General features: G+C 43.1%; 1 protein-coding gene across 2 annotated transcripts; it reads left to right on the top strand.

Annotated features, from left to right (window-relative positions):
• LOC115155975 (calphotin) lies at window positions 1-12,291 on the top strand. 2 transcript variants are annotated; one of them, XM_029703119.1, is made up of 8 exons: window positions 1-125; window positions 553-639; window positions 1,147-1,252; window positions 9,087-9,758; window positions 9,822-10,181; window positions 11,573-11,636; window positions 11,738-11,862; window positions 11,947-12,291. In XM_029703119.1, exons 2-8 carry the CDS (start codon window positions 595-597, stop codon window positions 11,976-11,978), a joined length of 1,404 nt encoding a protein of 467 aa, XP_029558979.1. In that variant the 5' UTR covers window positions 1-125; window positions 553-594; the 3' UTR covers window positions 11,979-12,291. The 2 variants fall into 2 exon arrangements, with proteins under 2 accessions (XP_029558979.1, XP_029558978.1); XM_029703118.1 differs by having other exon boundaries at window positions 9,087-10,181.
• The last annotated feature ends 7,721 nt before the right edge of the window (window positions 12,292-20,012 follow it).

The following is a 20,012-nucleotide window of genomic DNA, read 5'->3' as shown; positions in this document are numbered from 1 at the left end:
TGCACTGATGTGTCCGACTGGAGGAGGGGGCGTGTACTGTCACTGGTTGAGCTTCTGTTACGTACGCCGCTTGATGCTGTGAACACCGGGCAGGAGATTCAAGATATCCCCTTGCAGACCTATTGGTAGATATCCTATTTTAATTCTAACTTCATAGCTAGACTATAGAAATATAGCAAATATCCACCATTGGTCGAACCTTAGTTTGAGGATGCTTCCTGACTATAGAAGCCATTGAACTTTACTAAAGTTGGTAAAACTTTCACTGAATTTATGGCAACGTCATATTGACCCTGAGCTCACATTCGTAAAGAAGAATAAAACTACAAACAGGCAATCGCATAAATGATCAGTCATGTAATCGTTATATATTGCAGACGTGTAATAAGTGTTGTTTGACACTGCTTCAATGCACACGTTTGATATTTGTTAATTGTTGTGTCGCAAAATGAACTAACTTCCCTAACAATGATCACATGCATTCTGTTATAAAGTGATGATAAAAAAATGGATGGAATATATATATTTGTTTTGTTATTAAAACACACACAGGCAGACTGTGGGCCGAAGATCAAGCAGTCTTGAAGCGCAAAGATGGCGGCTTCCTTGCTGAGGATAGGGCGACTTGGCTCTCTCAAGGTAATGAAATGTCATGCACATAACCACAGTATTATTTAAAGTTTTAACACACCATTATTTTCGAAAAGACACCTATAACAACCTGCTCCTTTGTTTTTCCATTTGTGCTGAGAAGAACATGAGTTGTGCGCAACGATTTGATTGGAGAAACATGGAAAGCGCTAGCAAACGTTAGATAACTTAGCTATCCAGCTAACGTTAGCTGTCTACTTTTCATATCAAGTGCACACATGTGGTTAATTTAGAATATGAGAAAATATTTTGAGTGAGTAAATAAGTTGTCAACGTATATAGCTATATCAGCTATTTATTTAAGATTATGACCGCTCGCTAACTTTCTATACGTAAACGTTGATGGTAGCTAGATGGCTGGGCGGTGGGGCCTACTTACCATGGCACGAAGCTAGTATTAGTAGCTAACTAACTGCAAATATCAAGTTTTGTCTGACAATTATTAGTTTGTTGCAGTCATGTGAATTATCAGTAATTCGTGTGTACTTTGATCAGTGCGTGCAGGCGGAGAGCTGGGGCTCTTTGAGGAGAGCTCCTGCAGCTGTTGCCCTATGCACGAATGCTGGTGGTCCCAAGAAGCCCAAGAAGAGCAGTTCAGAGAGTAAGTACAATTATTTGTAGTGTGTGATACTTGAGCAGATTAGTGATGTGGAGTTAACGAACGATTAGTTCTTTTTGAACAACGCTTTTTACGTACTCGAGTCATGATTCGTTTTACATTTAAGTGTTTCGCGACACTCGCAATAACATCTGCATGTGACATAAGATTTGATGATTTGAGTGACTCGTTCATTTAAAGTAGTTTGTTTGACCTGCTGGCAGCAGGGTTGGTATATGCTCCTGCGGCGCTAGAGTCAAATCAAATTGTATTTGTTAAATGCTAAGTAAACAACAAGTGTAGACTAACAGCTGATGTGCTGGGGTACTAGGTTGAGGTAGATGCAGTGCCTAGGGAAAGTATTAAGACACCTTGACCTTTTTCCACATTTTGTTACTTTACAGCCTTATTCTAAAATGGATAAAATAAAATCAGTAGTCTACACAATTACCCATAATGAGAGAGAGAACAGGTTTTTAGATAATGTTTTTTGCAAATGTATTAAAATTTAGAAATAGATACATTATTTACATAAGTATTCAGACCCTTTGCTATGAGACTCAAAATGGAGCTCAGGTGCATCCAGTTTCTATTGATCATCCTTGAGATGTTTCTACAACTTGATTGGAGTCCACCTGTGGTAAATTCTATTGATTGGACATGATTTGGAAAGGCATGTAAGAGCAAAAACCAGGCCATGAGGTCAAAGGAATTGTCCATAGAGCTCAGAGACAGGATTGTGTCGAGGCACAGATCTGGGGGAAGGGTACCAAAAAATGTATGCAGCTTTGAAGGTCCCTAAGAACACAGTGGCCTCCATCATTCTTAAATGGAAGAAGTTTGGAACCACCAAGACTCTTCCTAGAGCTAGCCACCCGGTCAAACTGAGCAATCTGGGGAAAAGGGCCTTGGTCAGGGAGGTGACCAAGAACCCGATGGTCACTCTGACAGAGCTCTTTAATTCATCTGTGGAGATGGGAGAACCTTCCAGAAGGACAACCATCTCTGCAGCCCTCCACCAATCAGGCCTTTATGGTAGAGTGGCCAGATGGAAGCCACTCCTCAGTAAAAGGCACCTGACAGCCTACTTTGAGTTTGCCAAAAGGCACCTAAAGGACTCTCAGACCATGAGAAACAAGATTCTCTGGTCTGATGAAACCATGATTGAACTCTTTGGCCTGAATGCCAAGCGTCACATCTGGAGGAAACCTGGCACAATCCCTATGGTGAAGCATGGTGGTGGCAGCATCATGCTGTGGGGATTTTTTTCAGCGGCAGGGGTTGGGAGACTAGTCAAGATCGAGGGGGGCCTCCCAAGTGGCACAGCGGTCTAAGGCACTGCATCGCAATGCTTGAGGCGTCACTACAGCCCCGGGTTCGATCCCAGGCTGTCTCACAGCTGGCCGTGACCGGGAGACCCATTGGCCCAGCGTTGTCTGCGTTTGGCCGACCGGGATTTCCTTGTCCCACTCTAGCGCTCTAGCGACTTCTTGTAGCGGGCCGGTCGCCTGCAAGCTATGTTCGGTCGCCAGCTGTTTCCTCCGACACATTGGGTACGGCTGGCTTCTGGGTTAAGCGATCAGTGTGTCAACAAGCAGTGCGGCTTGGCAGGGTCGTGTTTCGGAGGACGCATTGCTCTCGACCTTCGCCTCTCCCGCGTCCATACGGGAGCTGCAGCAATGGGACAAGACTGTAACTACGAATTGGATATCACAAAATTGGTGTTAAATGTACCCCCCCCCCCCCCCAAAAAAAAGAGGGAAAGATGAACAAGGCAAACTACAGAGATCCTTGATGAAAACCTGTTCCAGAGCGCTCAGGTCCTCAGACTGGGGTGAAGGTTCACCTTCCAACAGGACAACGACCCTAAGCACACAGCCAAGACAACACAGGAGTGGCTTCGGGACAAGTCTCTGAATGGTCCAGACTTGAACCTGACTCTAACATTTCTGGATAAGCTGAAAATAACTGTGCAGCGACGCTCCCCATCCAACCTGACAGAGCTTGAGAGGATCTGCAGAGAAGAATGGGAGAAACTTCCCAAATACAGATGTGCCAAGCTTGTAGTGTCACACTTGAGGCTGTAATCGCTTCCAAAGGTGCTTCAACAAAGTACTGAGTAAAGGGTCTGAATACTTATGCAAATTTATTTAAGTTTTTTATTAATTTACAAAATTGTCTAAACCTGTTTTTACTCTGTCATTATGAGGTATTGTGTGTAGATTGGTTGGGGGGAACTATTTAATACATTTTAGAATAAGGCTGTAACGTACCAAAGTGGAAAAAGGCAAGGGGTCTGACCTACTTTCCGAAGGCACTGTATATACAGTACCAGTCAAAGTTTGGACACACCTACTCATTCAAGGGTTTTTCTTTTCTTTTTACTATTTTGTACATTGTAGAATAATAGTGAACACATCAACTCTGTAATAATACATGGAATGATGTAGTAACCAAAAAAGTGTTAAACAAATCAAAATATATTTTAGATTCTTTAAAGTAGCCACCCTTTGCCTTGGTGACAGTTTTGCACACTCTTGGCATTCTCTCAACCAGCTTCGCCTGGACTGCTTTTCCAACAGTCTTGAAGGAGTTCCCACATATGCTGAGCACTTGTTGACTGCTTTTCCTTCACTCTGCGGTCCAACTCCCAAACCATCTGAATTGGGTTGAGGTTGGGTGATTGTGGAGGCCAGGTCATCTGATGCAGCACTCAATCACTCTCCTTCTTGGTCAAATAGCCCTTACACAGCCTGGAGGTGTGTTTTGCATCATTGTCCTGTTGAAAAATAAATGATTTTTCCCACTAAGCGCAAACCAGATGGGATGGCCTATCGCTGCAGAATGCTTCATAACTATGAAATAACATATATGGAATCATGTAGTAACCAAGGAAGTGTTTTTTTATTATTATATATATATTTTTGGTAAGTCTTCTGTGTACCACCCCTACCTTGTCACAACACAACTGATTGGCTCAAATACGTTAAGGGAAGAAATTCCACAAATTAACTTTTAACAAGGCTGGTTGAGAGAATGCCAAGAATGTGCAAAGCTGTCATCAAGGCAAAGGGTGGCTACTTAACAAATCAAATATTTTTCTAACACTTTGTTTTGGTTACTACATGATTCCATGTGTTATTTCATAGTTTTGATGTCTTTACTATTATTCTACCATGTAGAAAATAGTAAAAATAAAGAAACTCTGGAATGAGTAGGTGTGTCAACTTTTGACTGGTACTGTACATACGAATAAAGAACACCATCACAAATAGTGTTTCACCATTTGATTACCAAGGCAAATAGCAAAGGTGTCTCAAACAGTTCTTGAAGTATCTAAATAAAGTGTAGCCAACCAATCAATGTATATCAAGTGCCATGGATGGCGCAATGTTGCAGTCCAGAAATGAGAGCTTTACCATCTATGCCAAAAGCATGAACCTCTGATGGTAACTGTAGAACTGTCATCCACGAATGCTTCAGTATTCCCCCCCCTCTCTCTAGGAGCATTCGTGTGCCCAGGCCCCATAGGCGTATCGAAAGTATCCCACCCTGGTCACCATTTTTATTATTTTTAAATTTAACCTTTATTTTACTTGGCAAGTCAGTTAAGAACAAATTCTTATTTACAATGACGGCCTACACTGGCCAAACCCAGACGACGCTGGGCCAATTGTGCGCCGCCCTACGGGACTCCCAATCACGGCCGGTTGTGATACAGCATGTAGCTGACAGATGTAGAGCGAGACGAGTGCCTTTGCAGAATGCAATATCAAGCTTGTGTGGTCCAGAGACAAGAACTCTGTGGCAAAAGCCTAGGCTCCTGACGGGGACAATGGTATTCTCACCACTGCATTTTACAATAGTAAAATAATATGTTACCTGTCCAATTGATTCTACATTGAATTTAGTCTTTGACGCAAAATAAAAGCATGTGTATCTGTAGTTGGTGCTCTTCAACTCTAAAATGAAGCAGACTGTGTAATACCAAATCCACATAGAAAAGACAACAGGCAAATGCATATGTTAACTGCAGTAGGATGGTTCTCCTCTCAGGTCTGTGAAAAGCACTTTCTTGATCTCTGGGAGCAGGACACAGGGGAGCTGAATAGATAATGAGACCCAATCGAGAGACAAGAATTTCTTTTAAAAAAAATCACAGCAAAGGAATGTATGTAGTTTGAGCTAGAAAGTGAACATCCTGGCAGGGTGCTCTGCAATAATCCTACACTACATGGCCATAAGTATGTGGACACCTGTTTGTCGAATATCTCATTCAAAAATCATGAGCATTAATATAGAGTTGGTCCCCCCTTTGCTGCTATAAAAGCCTCACTCTTCTGGGAAGGTTTTCCACTAGATGTTGGAACATTGCTGCGTTGACTTGCTTCCATTCAGCCACGAGCATTAGTGTTGGGCGTTTAGGCCTGGCTTGCAGTCGGCGTTCCAATTCCTCCCAAAGGTGTTCGATGGGGTTGAGGTCAGGGCTCTGTGCAGGCCAGTCAAGTTCTTCCACATGTTGGGGTTTGTTTCCTTGTTCCTTGTCAACCATTGGTGAAATTAGCCTTATGATATTTAATTAAATCATTCAAAAACCTTTATTAACCTCTTACATCAAGATGTTCCGCTAGCGGAACGTCTGCTCCAATATCCAATGATGGGCGTGGCGCGAAATACAAACTTCTCTAAAATACGAAAACTTCCATTTTTCAAACATATGACTATTTTACAGCTATTTAAAGACAAGACTCTCGTTAATCTAACCACACTGTCCGATTTCAAAAAGGCTTTACAGCGAAAGCAAAACATTAGATTATGTCAGCAGAGTACCCAGCCAGAAATATTCAGACACCCATTTTTCAAGCTAGCATATAATGTCACAAAAAACAAAACCACAGCTAAATGCAGCACTAACCTTTGATTATCTTCATCAGATGACACACCTAGGACATTATGTTATACAATACATGCATGTCTGTTCAATCAAGTTCATATTTATATCAAAAACCAGCTTTTTACATTAGCATGTGACGTTCAGAACTAGCATTCCCACTGAACACTTCCGGTGAATTTACTAAATTACTCAAGATAAACGTTCACAAAAAGCATAACAATTATTTTAAGAATTATAGATGCAGAACTCCTCTATGCACTCGATATGTCCGATTTTAAAATAGCTTTTCGGATGAAGCACATTTTGCAATATTCTAAGTACATAGCCCGGCATCACAGGGCTAGCTATTTAGACACCCAACCAGTTTAGCCTTCACCAAAATCACATTTCCTATAAGAAAAATGGTCTTACCTTTCCTGTTCTTCGTCAGAATGCACTCCCAGGACTTCTACTTCAATAACAAATGCTGGTTTGGTCCCAAATAATCCATCGTTATGTTCCATCAGCGACGTTTTGTTCGTGCGTTCTAGACACTATCCCAATGGTAAATCACGGTCTCGCGCATGGCGCAGAACGTGACAAAAAATTTCTAAATATTCCATTACCGTACTTCGAAGCATGTCAACCGCTGTTTAAAACCAATTTTTATGCAATTTATCTCGTAGAAAAGCGATAATATTCCGACCGGGAATCTGCATGTCTGTAAACTGAGGGAAAAACCGAAAGACGGGGGCGGGGCAGGTCACGAGCGTAAGCATTTCTCCACTGATAGAGCACTTAGCTTTTGCTCTCGTGTGTTTCAGCCAGGGCTTTGAATTACGTCATTCCTGTTTTTACCGGGCTCTGAGAGCCCATTGGAGACGTGGGAAGTGTCACGTAACCGCAGAGATCCCTTGTAATAGATAGAGAATCAACAAGGGCAAGAAATGTTCAGACAGGGTACTTCCTGAACAGAACCTTCTCAGGTTTTTGCCTGCCATAGGAGTTCTGTTATACTCACAGACACCATTCAAACCGTTTTAGAAACTTTGGAGTGTTTTCTATCCAAAGCTAATAATTATATGCATATTCTAGTTTCTGGGCAGGACTAATAATCAGATTAAATCGGGTACGTTTTTTATCCAGCCGTGAAAATACTGCCCCCTAGCCATAAGAGGTTAATGCAATTGCTGACAACAGGAACATAACGCATGTTTCCGAGTAAGTTCTGCAAAATATTAAAGGTCCCAAGTTATTTTAATCAGAGGCTGTCCCCATGGTAATCTCAAACAATTCATTTAGACCCTGCGTTTATTTGAAACAGGTGTTTTATTTGCTGAAATATGTCCCCATGCGCTGAGTTAAAAAAAAGTTTTACGATACTTTTGTTTTAAGCACGCTTTTACAAGTCTGTCACAAATTACAGCTCCAATAAGCCCCCTATGGTGAGCTACATTTGAATGAGAGGCTTGTAGAATCATGACTGAAGTTTAGTTCATTGTTCGCCAGTAGGGTGTCCCGTGTGCTCTGGGCATTAACAGACTCGAATGAATGAAATTAGTCTAAATATTTGTTATTTTGATTGAATGAGACGAAGATCAGACTCAGTAAAAAGAGCTGAACTTCCCATCACTAGAGCAGATGTCAATTCTTGAGCATAGTGAGAGTGTTCAAATTGTGGTACAAGTATAATTAGGCAAATAGACTGGCGAATTCCTTAAACTGACCCTTTTAGCACAATTTTGTTGGATATTTTATGAAGGCATCAAATTCTTCGCACACCATGACAAAGGGAGAGACTAGGCTGTGAACCATCCAGAGATTAGATTTAGCTGTAAATAAAAGGACCCAGTTCGGCATTAATCTGTTGCTCCAGGAAGAAGAAGATGAAGACACCCAGTGATGGCAAGATTGAATAAACACCCCAATCTGGCTGATTAAACACCTCACTTGTGACATGACCACCCCATTTGTCCCAGAAGATTTCTATTTGTAGTGAGACTTTTAAATATTAAGTATTGTGGAACATTTCCAGAACTAATCAAGAACCCTCCATAATCCTGCCTGTACTGAAGATTGACCAGCACTGTCATTATGAAATTGCATAGAAGAAAAGTTTGCCACATCCCCCCCCCCCCCGAATATATTTTAAATAATTTTCAGATGCTGAAGACGCTGTGTACAGTAGGTGCCAAAGAAATTGGCAGAAGTCAAGATGTTTTGGAGAAGAACTGAAGATGATAATCTAACTGAAGTCATCTAGGCCTACATGCTAAAGGGAAAGTGACGCTCAAGCGTTCTTGGGTCCTTGGCGCCTAAATGCTGAAAAATCTACAATTCTGAATCTTGTAGAGATTTGTTTTCTGCAGGCTACTTGTACCACAATTTGAACAAATATCTTGGCTAGTTCGACCATTTTTTTATATTAAGTTGTGGTGTACATTTTGAATTTAAAGTCTTCCTTCCCCAGGTGTTAACCTTTCTCAACTTTCAGTAATAGGCCTATAAATCTGTTATTTTTCAAATACTTGTATCCTTAAGTTGAATTGTCAACAAAAGTTAGTTTTATCTAGTGGCCAATTTTTGTTTTGTGAGAGGTGGATGGTTCATAATAATGTCTGGAATGGATTAGTATCAAACTGTGTTTTTATACCGTTAAGTGTGCCCCATTCCAGCCATTACTATGAGTTGTCCTCCCCAATTAATGTGCCACCAGCAGTCCATTTTAATATTACAGCTACACTTTTTGTACCCTTGCTTGAAATTTGGTGCTTGTCTAGTCACCATATGTGTCTTGCAAAGAGACATTCTTGAATACTCTGTGGTTAGCCATGTTGTGCTAGGTAAGTTTCATACACATTTTTATGGCAAAGTTGGTCCATGTTGGTTTCCAAGCCTTTTAGACTACATAGAGTATGAATAGAAATAAATAAATCCTTTGTTTTCCCCCCTCCTCCGTCCTAGAAAAGTCCCAGGGCAAAACATACTTCGATATAGAGAAGCTTGTCCCACACAGAACATATGTGGAATTTCCCAAGAAAGACGCAACACCAGCAGCTGCTGCCGCAGCAGAACTTGCTGCCGCAGCAGAACTTGCTGCCACCCCCAAATCTGTTGAAGCAGTTGCCGCAGAGCCAATTGTCGCCGCCACTGCAGCTGAAGCTGTAGCAGCTCCTGCTGCAGTCGAAGCCACACCTGTCGTCGAATCCGTTGCCCCCTCAGGTGAAGCAGTTGCTGAAGCCGCTGCCCCTACTCCAGCCGCTGCTCCGGCAGCAGAAGCTGCCCCCGTTGTTGAAGCCATTGCAGTTGAAGCCATTGCAGCTGAAGCTGCTCCCGTTGTTTCAGCTGAAGAAGCTCCTGTTGTTGAAGCCATTGCAGTCGAAGCCATTGCAGCTGAAGCCGCCCCCGTTGTTGCAGCTGAAGCAGCCCCCGTTGTTGCAGCTGAAGACGCCCCCGTTGTTGCAGCTGAAGCCGTTGCAGTTGAAGCCACCCCTGCCTTTGAAGCTGCTGCTCCTGCTGCAGCCGAAGCTGCCACACCCGCTGTTGAAGCTGCCACTGAAGACGCATCCGCTGTCGAAGCCGTTGCACCAGCAGCTGAAGCCCCAGTAGAGGTTGCCCCTGCAGAAGCTGCCCCTGTTGAAGCTGCTGCAGAAGCCCATGTTGAAGCCATAGCAGAGGCTCCAGTAGAAGCTGACCCAGTTGAAGCTGCTGCAGAAGCCCATGTTGAAGCCATAGCAGAGGCTCCAGTAGAAGCTGACCCAGTTGAAGCTGCTGCAGAAGCCCATGTTGAAGCCATAGCAGAAGCTCCAGTAGAAGCTGACCCAGTTGAAGTTGCTGCAGAAGATGTGGCTGAAGCTGCCCCCGTTGAAGCTGCAGCCGAAGCCCCTGTTGTAGCTGAGCTTGTGGCTGAAGCTGCTGCAGAGGTTGTAGCTGGAGCTGCCCCCGTTGACGCTGCCACTGAGGAGCTGGTAGACACCGCCCCTATCGTGGCGGAGGCTGCAGGAGAGGAGCTGATTGCAGAGGCCCCGGCTGATGCAGTACCAATTGAGGCTTCTGAGGGTATACACCCCCCCCCTCCCCTAAACCCTTCTCTCCTCTCTGTGGACCCTACAGTCTACCAACAGTCATATTTGTATTCCCATTTGATGTTAATATATTATAACTGTAAGGATAACTTGTAAAGATACCCAAAATCACAAAAGCGCTTTTCGTTCTTGCATTGGGCAGCTTATTGGCATACCTCTTTTAGTGGGCTTATTTACTCTATAATCTATTTTGCTATTTATCCCTTAACTACCACATTTCTACATTGCAGCCATGTAAACTCAAGCCACACAACCCCATTCTCCTCTGTGTGTTTGTGTGCTTTAACTTGTAACCATGCTGCTTTGACCACCTTGGTGCATGCATCTGGATGCATCATCATTTTCTCATGGGTTCATCTGTGATGGCCTGCACTGATCTGCTTGGCTCGGTGTCTTTCTGCACTTTATTTTGCCATGTTTTCCAGCACTTACTAATTCTGAACTGCCCTCATCTTTGTTTCTCAGCCTCTCCTTTCTATTTTCACTTGATCATTGTGATGTAATTTACCTGCCAATTAATTGATTTGCCCAACTCCTCATATCCTCCTTCTCTATTCCCTTCACCAAATATTGTTACAAAGACTTGATTCTCAATGCCCCTAATTTTGTTTTTTATAATTAAAACTACTGTTTGGTGTGTTTGTTAAAGATTATTTGTACGGTTAATGCTAAAGTTACTGTGTACTGTCAAAAGTAATGTTATGGTCACACTAACCAACCAGGGTTGGCCTGTCTGTTGCCTCTGGGCAGCTACTGACGGATTACATTGTGAAATGGGGTCTGATTTCCTACTCTTCCCTTGTCGCACTTGTTTTACCCAGGAGGTGCATGATATCAGTTATCTGTAATTGATCCCCTCACGTCTATTTGTTTGGTGCTGTATGAGATTACTTTGGAAATGTCAACTTTCCATCCACTTTGTGGTCAATGCACTCAGTGAGTTTGAGTTTGCACCTTGGTTGCTGTGTGTGGAATTAAACATGAGTAGGGGGAAGAGGTTGTCAATTATAACTTTTTTTTTTATGTACATGAATTGGTTATGCAGGGATTTAAATTGGACATCTCAATCTCAAATATAGATCCAGTGTCTGCCAAGTGATGATGCTATGAACTTGTGATGCCTAGCATGACACGGAACTTATTTAACCTGTTACCTGACCTTTCACACTCAATCCTTTCCTCTCTTACCCCTGTAGATGCCATACTGTCTACCACTACCAGGTGCTGTTTTTGTGCATGAGGGTTTAGGTCACAGATGTGATAATTTGTTTTTTTTTTATCATGTGGTTTAAGCCAAAGGGGCATGGTCATAGTTGGAATTTCTGTGAATGAATGGAAAATAATTTTATTTTCTTGGACTCTCAGCTCAACTGGACCCGATCCAGAAGCTATTCCTGCATTCGATCCGCGAGTATTCCTCAAAGAGCGCGTAAGTGACAATGTTTTTTTTGTGTGGCTAGCGCTTCGATTTTGCTTACAATCACACCCTTTGTCATCAAGCTGACGTTTAGGCCTGTTTTTCTCTCTCAGGGCTAGTGGTGGTTTGGTAGATGCAGGCCCTGCATATGAGAAGAACTTGGCAGAAGAGCTGACTAAACTCCAGAGGCTGTATGGCGGTGGAGATCTCACAGCTTTCCCAGAGTTCAAGTTCACAGGTTAGTAGTTTTATAAAGGTGGCCATGAACCTTTTTAAAATGTGTTACATAGAATTCTCATCTCACACCCTTTCTCTCCTTCAGAGCCCAAGTTGGAGGAAGTTGCCCCCAAGTAAACATCACCAGTCAACTTTTCTGTTGTCTTTTCCTGTCAATCTGTTATTTGAAGTGGACATCTAGTAATAAGTTACGTAGGCTACTATATCAAATCAAGGCTAAAATAATGTTCATTCATTTTGTTTGTGGGGTATAGAGCTGTTTCCGTATATCTAGAAATTCTCTTGCAAATTAGTCTGTATTAGATGCACGTGTTGGAGGACAAGCTGATGCTGCGCTTTGATCTGTGAAATATGCTTTTGCATAGGATGAAGATCCAGAAATGTTTAAGTTGGATAAGGGAAAAAATAAACTCTGATCCATATTGTTTTACTTTTGTCTCCGTTGCATGTTTCATCCGAAAGTGGATCAATATGTTGTAAGTCATCATTGTACATCACATGCAATGCTTAAGTCAAGAGACTACCCATATACAATCAGTGGCCAGTTTATTAGTGACACCCATCTAGTACCGGGTCGGACGCCCCTTTGCCTCCAGAACAGCCTGAATTATCTGGGGCATGGAAACGTTGCTTAATTGCTATCAAGGGACCTAACGTGTGCCAGGAAAATATTTCCCACACCACCGCCAACAGCTTGTACTCTTGACACCAGACAGGATGGGGACATGGACTCATGCTGCTCATGCCAAATTCTGACTCTGCCATCAGCATGACACAACAGGAACTGGGATTTGTTGCACCAGGCAACGTTTTTTACACTCCTCAATTGTCCAGTGATAGCGTGCCCATTGGAGCCGCTTCTTGTTTTTAGCTGATAAGAGTGGAACCCGGTGTGGTCATCTGCTGAAATAGCCCATCCGTGACAAGGACCGACGAGTTGTGCGTTCCGAGATGCTGTTCTGCACACCACTGTTGTACTGCTCTGTTATTTGCCTGTTTGTCCCGACCTGTTAGCTTGCATGATTCTTTCCGTTCTTCTTCGACCTCTCAATGAGCTGCCGCTACCTGGACATTATTTGTCGCACCATTCTCGGTAAACCTAGACACTGTCGTGCGTGAAAAGCTCAAGATGACTGCTGTTTCTGAGATTGCACCATCTCAGAAACAGCAGGCAGTCGCTTAGGTCACTCGTTTTGCCCATTCTAGCGTTCAGTCGAACAGTAACTGGATGCCTGTCTGCCTGCTTTATATAGCAAGCCACGGTCATGTGACTCACTGTAGAAGCGAACTATTTTTGTGGATTGGGTGGTGTACCTAATAAACTGTCCGCTCGGTGTATGTATTGTACAACTGCACATAAATTCCTATGAATAAGCTGAATACAGATTTGCCTTAACCTTTAATTACAGATGCTGTATGTCCACATATTAGATTTGGGGTACTGTACATTGATGGAAAATAACAGTGGAGGTTGCTGAGGGGAGGACGGCTCATAATAATGGCTGGAAGGGAGCAAATTGAATGGCATGAAACACATGGAAACCGTGTTTGTATTTTATACCATTCCACTAATGCTGCTCCAGCCATTTCCATGAGCCCATCCTCCCCAATTAAGTTGCCACCAACCTCCTTTGAAGTGTATACTTTTTTTTAATAGGGAAGCAGGTAGCCTAGCGTTAAAGAGTCTTGGGCCTGTAACCGAAAGGTTGCTGGTTCGAATCCCTGAGCTGACTAGGTGAAAAATCTGTCTGTGCCCTAGAGCAAGGCACTTAACCCAAATTGCTCCTGTAAGCATCTGCTAAATTACTAAAATGTACTTTTTATTTGGCCCAAATTAAACATTTGCAAAATCAAAGTAGCAGTGGAAAAGGATGGAGACACTTGGAAGGAGTCCCAACAGCAAAAGTGAAGGATTTTGAGAAATGGCTGGAATGAATAACATTTAATTTCCATGCCAAATTGCCAGTTGGCAACCCCCCATCGCTTACAGGATGTGTTGATGCACAAACATTACAATAATTGACTGATATTTCTAATGTTTTTTGCGGTGCGCAGCACACAGTGAAAAAGATCAATACATAATAGTAAATATGCTTATCCAAGCAATAACTATAACCCTGGAGCAGTATACAGATAAATGAAACGGAAATAAATTACTTGTTTTCTGAAGAATCTAGCCATAATAAGGGCGAGGATTATTGGCACCAAGTACAAACAGAATGCGCAATATCGCCGGTGAAAAGAGTCGATAAGCCGCATGAGCTACTGTCGCCTAACCATTGAACGCCTGACTAACATCTGAGTGACACCTGCAGGGCCTGGTCTAGGCTTTGGGGGCCCTAAGCAAGATTTGGTTGGGGGGTCTTTCGTGCCAAACAATGTCCCCCTGCCAAAAAGTGTCCCCCTTTGCGTCACAATGGGATTCGGTAAACTATTAGCGTCCGTTGCAATATGAACGGTGTGATGACCTAATGCGTCAAATTTTGGTGATCATTACAGCCTAAATTACGTTATTTTCATCCCTGCTATGTTAAACAAAGCTGATTTCTGCAATCATTTTACTATTTAAATAACTTGTTTAGCTAATAAGAGGAAAACATAACTTCAAACCACTTTTGGGTACCTGGTTAACATTTCAACAACATGAAATCAATGTATTACGTTGCTACGTTTTGGAAATTGCAAAGAAAGCGTGTAATCTGCTTGACACAATGTTACTTACCTTACAGGTCACAAAGTCATCTTATTTCCACTCCATTCATATGCAAATCAGTTTGATTCATACACGGGGTTATTAACTGACATGTTTTTATTTTGAGCTTCCATTCCCTTGTTTTTCTAATATTATTTCAGTAGTACTCTATGATTCATTATTTTTCTATCTCGCATAGCTCATTAATACACCCCTGTGGTTGAATATATATGTACATATTTTAGGTCCCTAGGATACAACAATGAATAATGTTGAACTAACAAATACCATCAAGGGATCCGTTACAATTTACAGCAATGAACACCTTGTGAAACAGCTATGAAAACCAAGCTGGCAATATTTACGATTTAAATGTATAAACTTTTATCTTTTTGTGGCACAGGCGTGTGATTTAATTTATTTTCACTGATTTTGTTTTTGTGCACTCACATGGCAATCAGACTGAAATACTTAATTCTGGTGTGTGGAAAAGAGTTGGGTGCTGTGTGGTTGGGAGGTTCAGCCTGTCACTACACAACAGACAGCCAGTCTCGAAAGGGGGACTTGAAGAGTGAGACTGCGAAGTCCATGCACTGCTGCTCTTTTTGTTCTGAGTGTTTGCAGTGCCCGTGTCTGTCATTCATCTGTGTATCTCACATGATACGGCTAGCAAACTTTATTAGCAGATAATGACATGACAATAACAGTAGCTTTAGATGATGTAATGAGATGGAGGAGGGGATGGGATGGGATGAGTGGGCGGATTGTTGGACAATCGGACGTCACGAGATGCATTATTTCGTCTGGAGGGAAAGAAGAGAAAGAGTTAAGGGAAGAGGCAGAATCAAAAGGCAGGTGCTGTGGCTAGTTCTTCCTGTCACTTGTCCTCGACAGGCAAGCCAGTCTCAGTCAGGGGTGGTGGGATGGAAAAGCAAGCATAAAGGATACTTCATTTGACATGGGCCTGGTTTAGTTGGAAGCCCTCTCACGACATCAAGGTACATGCCGAGAGAAGGTTTACACATTTTTACCCAGTTTAATTAAGGCCTTTAACCCCCTACTCTATATTTTTTGTTTTTGACCTGATGGGGCTTGGATAGGTGTATCAATATGGTGATGACTCCACCCTGCTGTGTAATGGACTCCGGGACACTTCTGCCTTATTACATACACAAATCTAGAGCCTCCAGATATGCAAACACTAACTAGAAACCAATGTCCAATTCCATACAAACCCTGGCCTAAAGTTTCATTTGGAATTGGGCACAAAAGATATATGGCAAGGGAGAAGGGGTTAAGGACCAGTAAGAAACTGGGCAACTGAACAGTCAATTTCAGTCAATAAAATGTTTACTTGCAATGAATACATTTAGAATGCAAATGTATACATTTACAGCCAATTCGACAAGTTTCAAATATTTACCAGCAAACAAATGGTAAAATATACAAATATTTACATGCTTGTAAACGTTACTTGGAATACAATACATATACATGTGCTATATTTACCAACCAACTTACCAACTTCACAGCCAATGTCTGCAAGAAAACACATCTTTATACAAATTAAAAACAATATTACAACATGATTAAGGTTATTTACAATAACATACGATTTACAACAAGATGCAATGTAGTAAAATACCTACTGTCTAGAGGTGGGGAGCCGGCCAAGCAGTGACAACAAGGGTGGAGAAAACATCAGACAAAACGGACGATGGACACGATGCACAGAAATTCATGCATATTGACGACATGAGACAAACGAGACATAAAAATGCTTGCCGCATCTCCTGCACCAGGCCACCTCCTAACCTTCTCTCACATATTTCTGGCAGAAGCAGTGGACGCTGACCTCTGTTGTGTAGGGTGTGGACACCTTGGGAGGCCTGGACCCAGGACTGGGAAATGGTGCCAGGTGCCCAGCTGAAAACGAGAGAAAATGTTTTCTCATGGTTTTCTGATGGTATTGGGCCATGGAGGGTTCCTCATCTCTGCAGAGTAAGACTTTTTGCAATAGCAAACATCCCACAATCTGTGCCCCTTTTCTGCTTCTGGACTGCCGCCACTCCATATTCACAGAGGTCCCTGGAAAAGATAAGAGAGAGGTAGGTGATTTGTGAGAGAAAGTCTGGGGTGGTGTCATGACCACTGGAGTCATACACCTTAACAGTACTACCTGGTAGCGAATGTTACTTACCGTGACCCAGTGGTTAGCCTTGAGATTGACTATCTGGACAAACCCCTGGGCCAGTGTTGGTAATGCTGACAGCATGGTGATGCCGCCCACCGCAAGGAGGGCTCCTGGTCTTCCCTGTGGCTCAGTTGGTAGAGCATGGTGTTTGCAACGCCAGCCAGGAGTGTGCAACGCCAGGATTGTGGGTTCGATTCCAACAGGGGGCCAGTACGAAAAAGGAAATGAAATGTATTACTGTAAGTCGCTCTGGATAAGAGCGTCTGCTAAATGACTAAAATGTAAATGTACTTCTGGATGTTTCACTTGCAAAAGAGCTTGAGCATGACCAATTGTAAAATTGTCTAACCAGGAGTGTGACCGAATAATTAGTTCATACACACACACACACACTAGGCTCCCAGAACAAGTTATATTAAATACAAGTTTTGCTCAAAGCATCCAACTAAAGTAATGTAGTAAAAGTAAGTTCAATCACAAAGGCTGGTCTGAGTGCATCACCTGTTTCATTCAGTAGTACAACACAATTCACATAACACTTAACACTTGGTCATGTTCTGTTATAATCTCCACCCGGCACAGCCAGAAGAGGACTAGCCACCCCTCATGGCCTGGTTCCTCTAGGTTTCTTCCTAGGTTCTGGCCTTTCTAGGGAGTTTTTCCTAGCCACTGTGCTTCTTCACCTGCATTGCTTGCTGTTTGGGGTTTTAGGGTGGGTTTCTGTACAGCACTTTGTGACATCAGCTGACGTAAGAAGGGCTTTATAAATACATTTGATTGATTAACATCCTTCCTCTTGGCAGTTCTATATAGGTGACCAGGGGATTCTCTCAACCACATACGAATGCCCCTATGGAGCTCATAAGTGTAGCCATGCGACTGCATTGGCTATTTTTTGGGTTCACAATATCGTCTGTACGGAAATGTAAAATGCAAGTGGAATAAGCCAGCCATGCCCAACCAGATGCAATCAGTGGAGAGCCTGCACCCACCCGAAGACTACAACCCTCTGTCCCTAGAGTCCACAGAGAAGGATCTTCAGTGTCTGAGGAACCGTCTCCTGGGCAGGTTGAGTGGAATGGGATTTTCTCCTTGAACCTGAGCCAGAACAACCGTTACCCTCTCTGTCATCCCTGTCTGTACCTGACATTTTTTTTAAAACAAAGCACCTGGGGCATGCAGACATCCTGGCTGGCATGGTGCTGGAGCAGCAGGAGACTGTACGGCAGGCAACATTTGGACAGCGCACCAACCCCAACTGGCACACCATGAGGAGATGGAGGTTGACAAGACTCTGATGTGCTAGTGATGGCTGTTTAACAGTCTGATGGCCTTGACATAGAAGCTGTTTTTCCAGTCTCTCGGTCCCCGCTTTGATGCACCTGTACTGACCTCGCCTTCTGGATGATTGTGGGGTGAACAGGCAGTGGCTCGGGTGGTTGATGTCCTTGATGATCTTTTTGGCCTTGCTATGGCATCGGGTGCTGTAGGTGTCCAGGAGGGCGGGAATCAAAGATTTGTATAACTAAACCTATCTGTGGTGCAATCAAAGATTTGTATAACTAAACGTATCTGTGGTACAACGTTAATGTAGCCAACCAAGGTGCCCAACTCTCTAGCCCACCAGGCGATATTTAGCTAGCTAACTATACCATTGCCCTGGTGGGCTAACGTTAGCTAGCTAGTCACCACGTGAAAAACTATGACTACACAAATGCTGAGCTTGTACAGCTAACTACAGTCGGTGGTTATCTAGCTAGCTAACGCTCACAAGCAGATAGCTAACCACAAATCTTTGACCGAACCAAAATAGTTTGTTATCAGCTAGCAAGTAGGGCTTACTTTATCATACGGCTCCAGCGACGCCACTCAATTACAGAGGTCTGAAAACGATAAAATGCACATGTGATTATCGGAGTAGTGGTTATAATCTGGTACATAGCACAGAACCATCCTTGCTTCAGATCGACGGAGAGACCTAAGATTAGCTAGTTCGCTACAAAAGCCAGAGGGATGACATCAAAGTTTGCAACAGGATATGTAGTTCTGTATGATAGCCACATTAGCGGCTAATTAGTATTTAATTTTGTGGTGGGTAATTACAGGCAAATACTGTCTTTTTTTTTAAGTTACCTTGTCCGAGAAATCTGCGCGGTTATAAAATGTCACGCCAAGGTAAGCCTACACAAAACACAGACCTTATATGAAGTAGTTCTAAAATCCCAGACAGACAAAGTGAATGGGGAAACAACGTTTGGAACCATTTCCAGGTTTTAACGCTAGGTTTTATAGGTATTAGGACTTTTACTGTGGTACTCAATAGCTCCGGAGGGGAATTGGAAGAGAATGAGGATGAAGTACCTGAGGTGGCAGGTGTGGTGAAGGTCTCAGAACTCGAGCCTTGCACCGATGATCAAGATAAAGATGAATTTGGTCCAGTGGGAGTGACCTTTTTGGAGAAAGTAGATCCCTACCTTACGGCTGAACCATATGTGGTGTCAGGTAGGGTGAAAAATTTGTTAGGTACTGTTGAATCAGTGAAGGTATCCCGAAGTGGACTTGTGATTATTTTTGGTGTTTCTTCCACTCAGAGGGAGCGTGTGCTCTGCGCCACGCGACTGGGGAAAATACCTGTTAATTGCTTTGCCCTCGGGAACAGGGCGCCATTTAAAGGAGTGATTACTGGGCTGGCGGTGAGGGTGGAGGTGGATCAACTGAAGTTGAAGATTCCCGGTGGCTGTGAGGCGCGCCGTTTGGTGCAACGCAGGCCCGGTGATGAGCATAGTGAAGCAGATGAGTCTGTATATCCTTTTGAGTTTTGATTCTGAGTCTTTACCTGACAAAGTAATGTTAGGATATATCAGTTATCCTATAAGAGCTTTTGTTCCGAACCCACTATGGTGTTTCAGGTGGCAAGTTTATGGTTATGTTGCAGGGAGGGGGATTCCTAGATGTGAGAAGTGTGCAGGAGGTTGAGGTTGCCAGGGTCAGAAAATAAGTATTGTGTTTGCAGTTGCAGCAAAGTACTTTGGTTTACGGGATTTTATTGCTGAGTAGTTGCAGGGAGTGTTGAAAGGTAGTGTCCCGTCCTCCCAGGCTGTTGGCCTGGCGTTGATTATAAATAGACACCCAGGCTAACGAAGGCTGCATTTACAATGCAAAACAATGGAATGCATTTATTTCTGTGCAGGCTGTCCAGCGAGAGAGCTCTGGCCTTTTGAGGAGCCCCTCTGCAACTGCACCCACCCAAGGCAGAGGAGCCAAA

Source organism: Salmo trutta, chromosome 20 (genome assembly GCF_901001165.1).
Source record: "Salmo trutta chromosome 20, fSalTru1.1, whole genome shotgun sequence".
In the NCBI taxonomy this organism is placed as follows: domain Eukaryota; kingdom Metazoa; phylum Chordata; class Actinopteri; order Salmoniformes; family Salmonidae; genus Salmo; species Salmo trutta.
This window is presented reverse-complemented; position numbering and strand designations above follow the sequence as displayed.

What these genes read in the sequence shown, in the direction of transcription:
- LOC115155975 (XM_029703118.1), top strand. Translation starts at nt 595, where the DNA reads ATGGCGGCTTCCTTGCTGAGGATAGGGCGACTTGGCTCTCTCAAG. An exon ending in ACCAATTGAGGCTTCTGAGG is followed by an intron (nt 10,182 to 11,572) that starts GTATACACCCCC and finishes TTGGACTCTCAG; the next exon opens with CTCAACTGGACCCGATCCAG. An exon ending in CCCAGAGTTCAAGTTCACAG is followed by an intron (nt 11,863 to 11,946) that starts GTTAGTAGTTTT and finishes TCTCTCCTTCAG; the next exon opens with AGCCCAAGTTGGAGGAAGTT.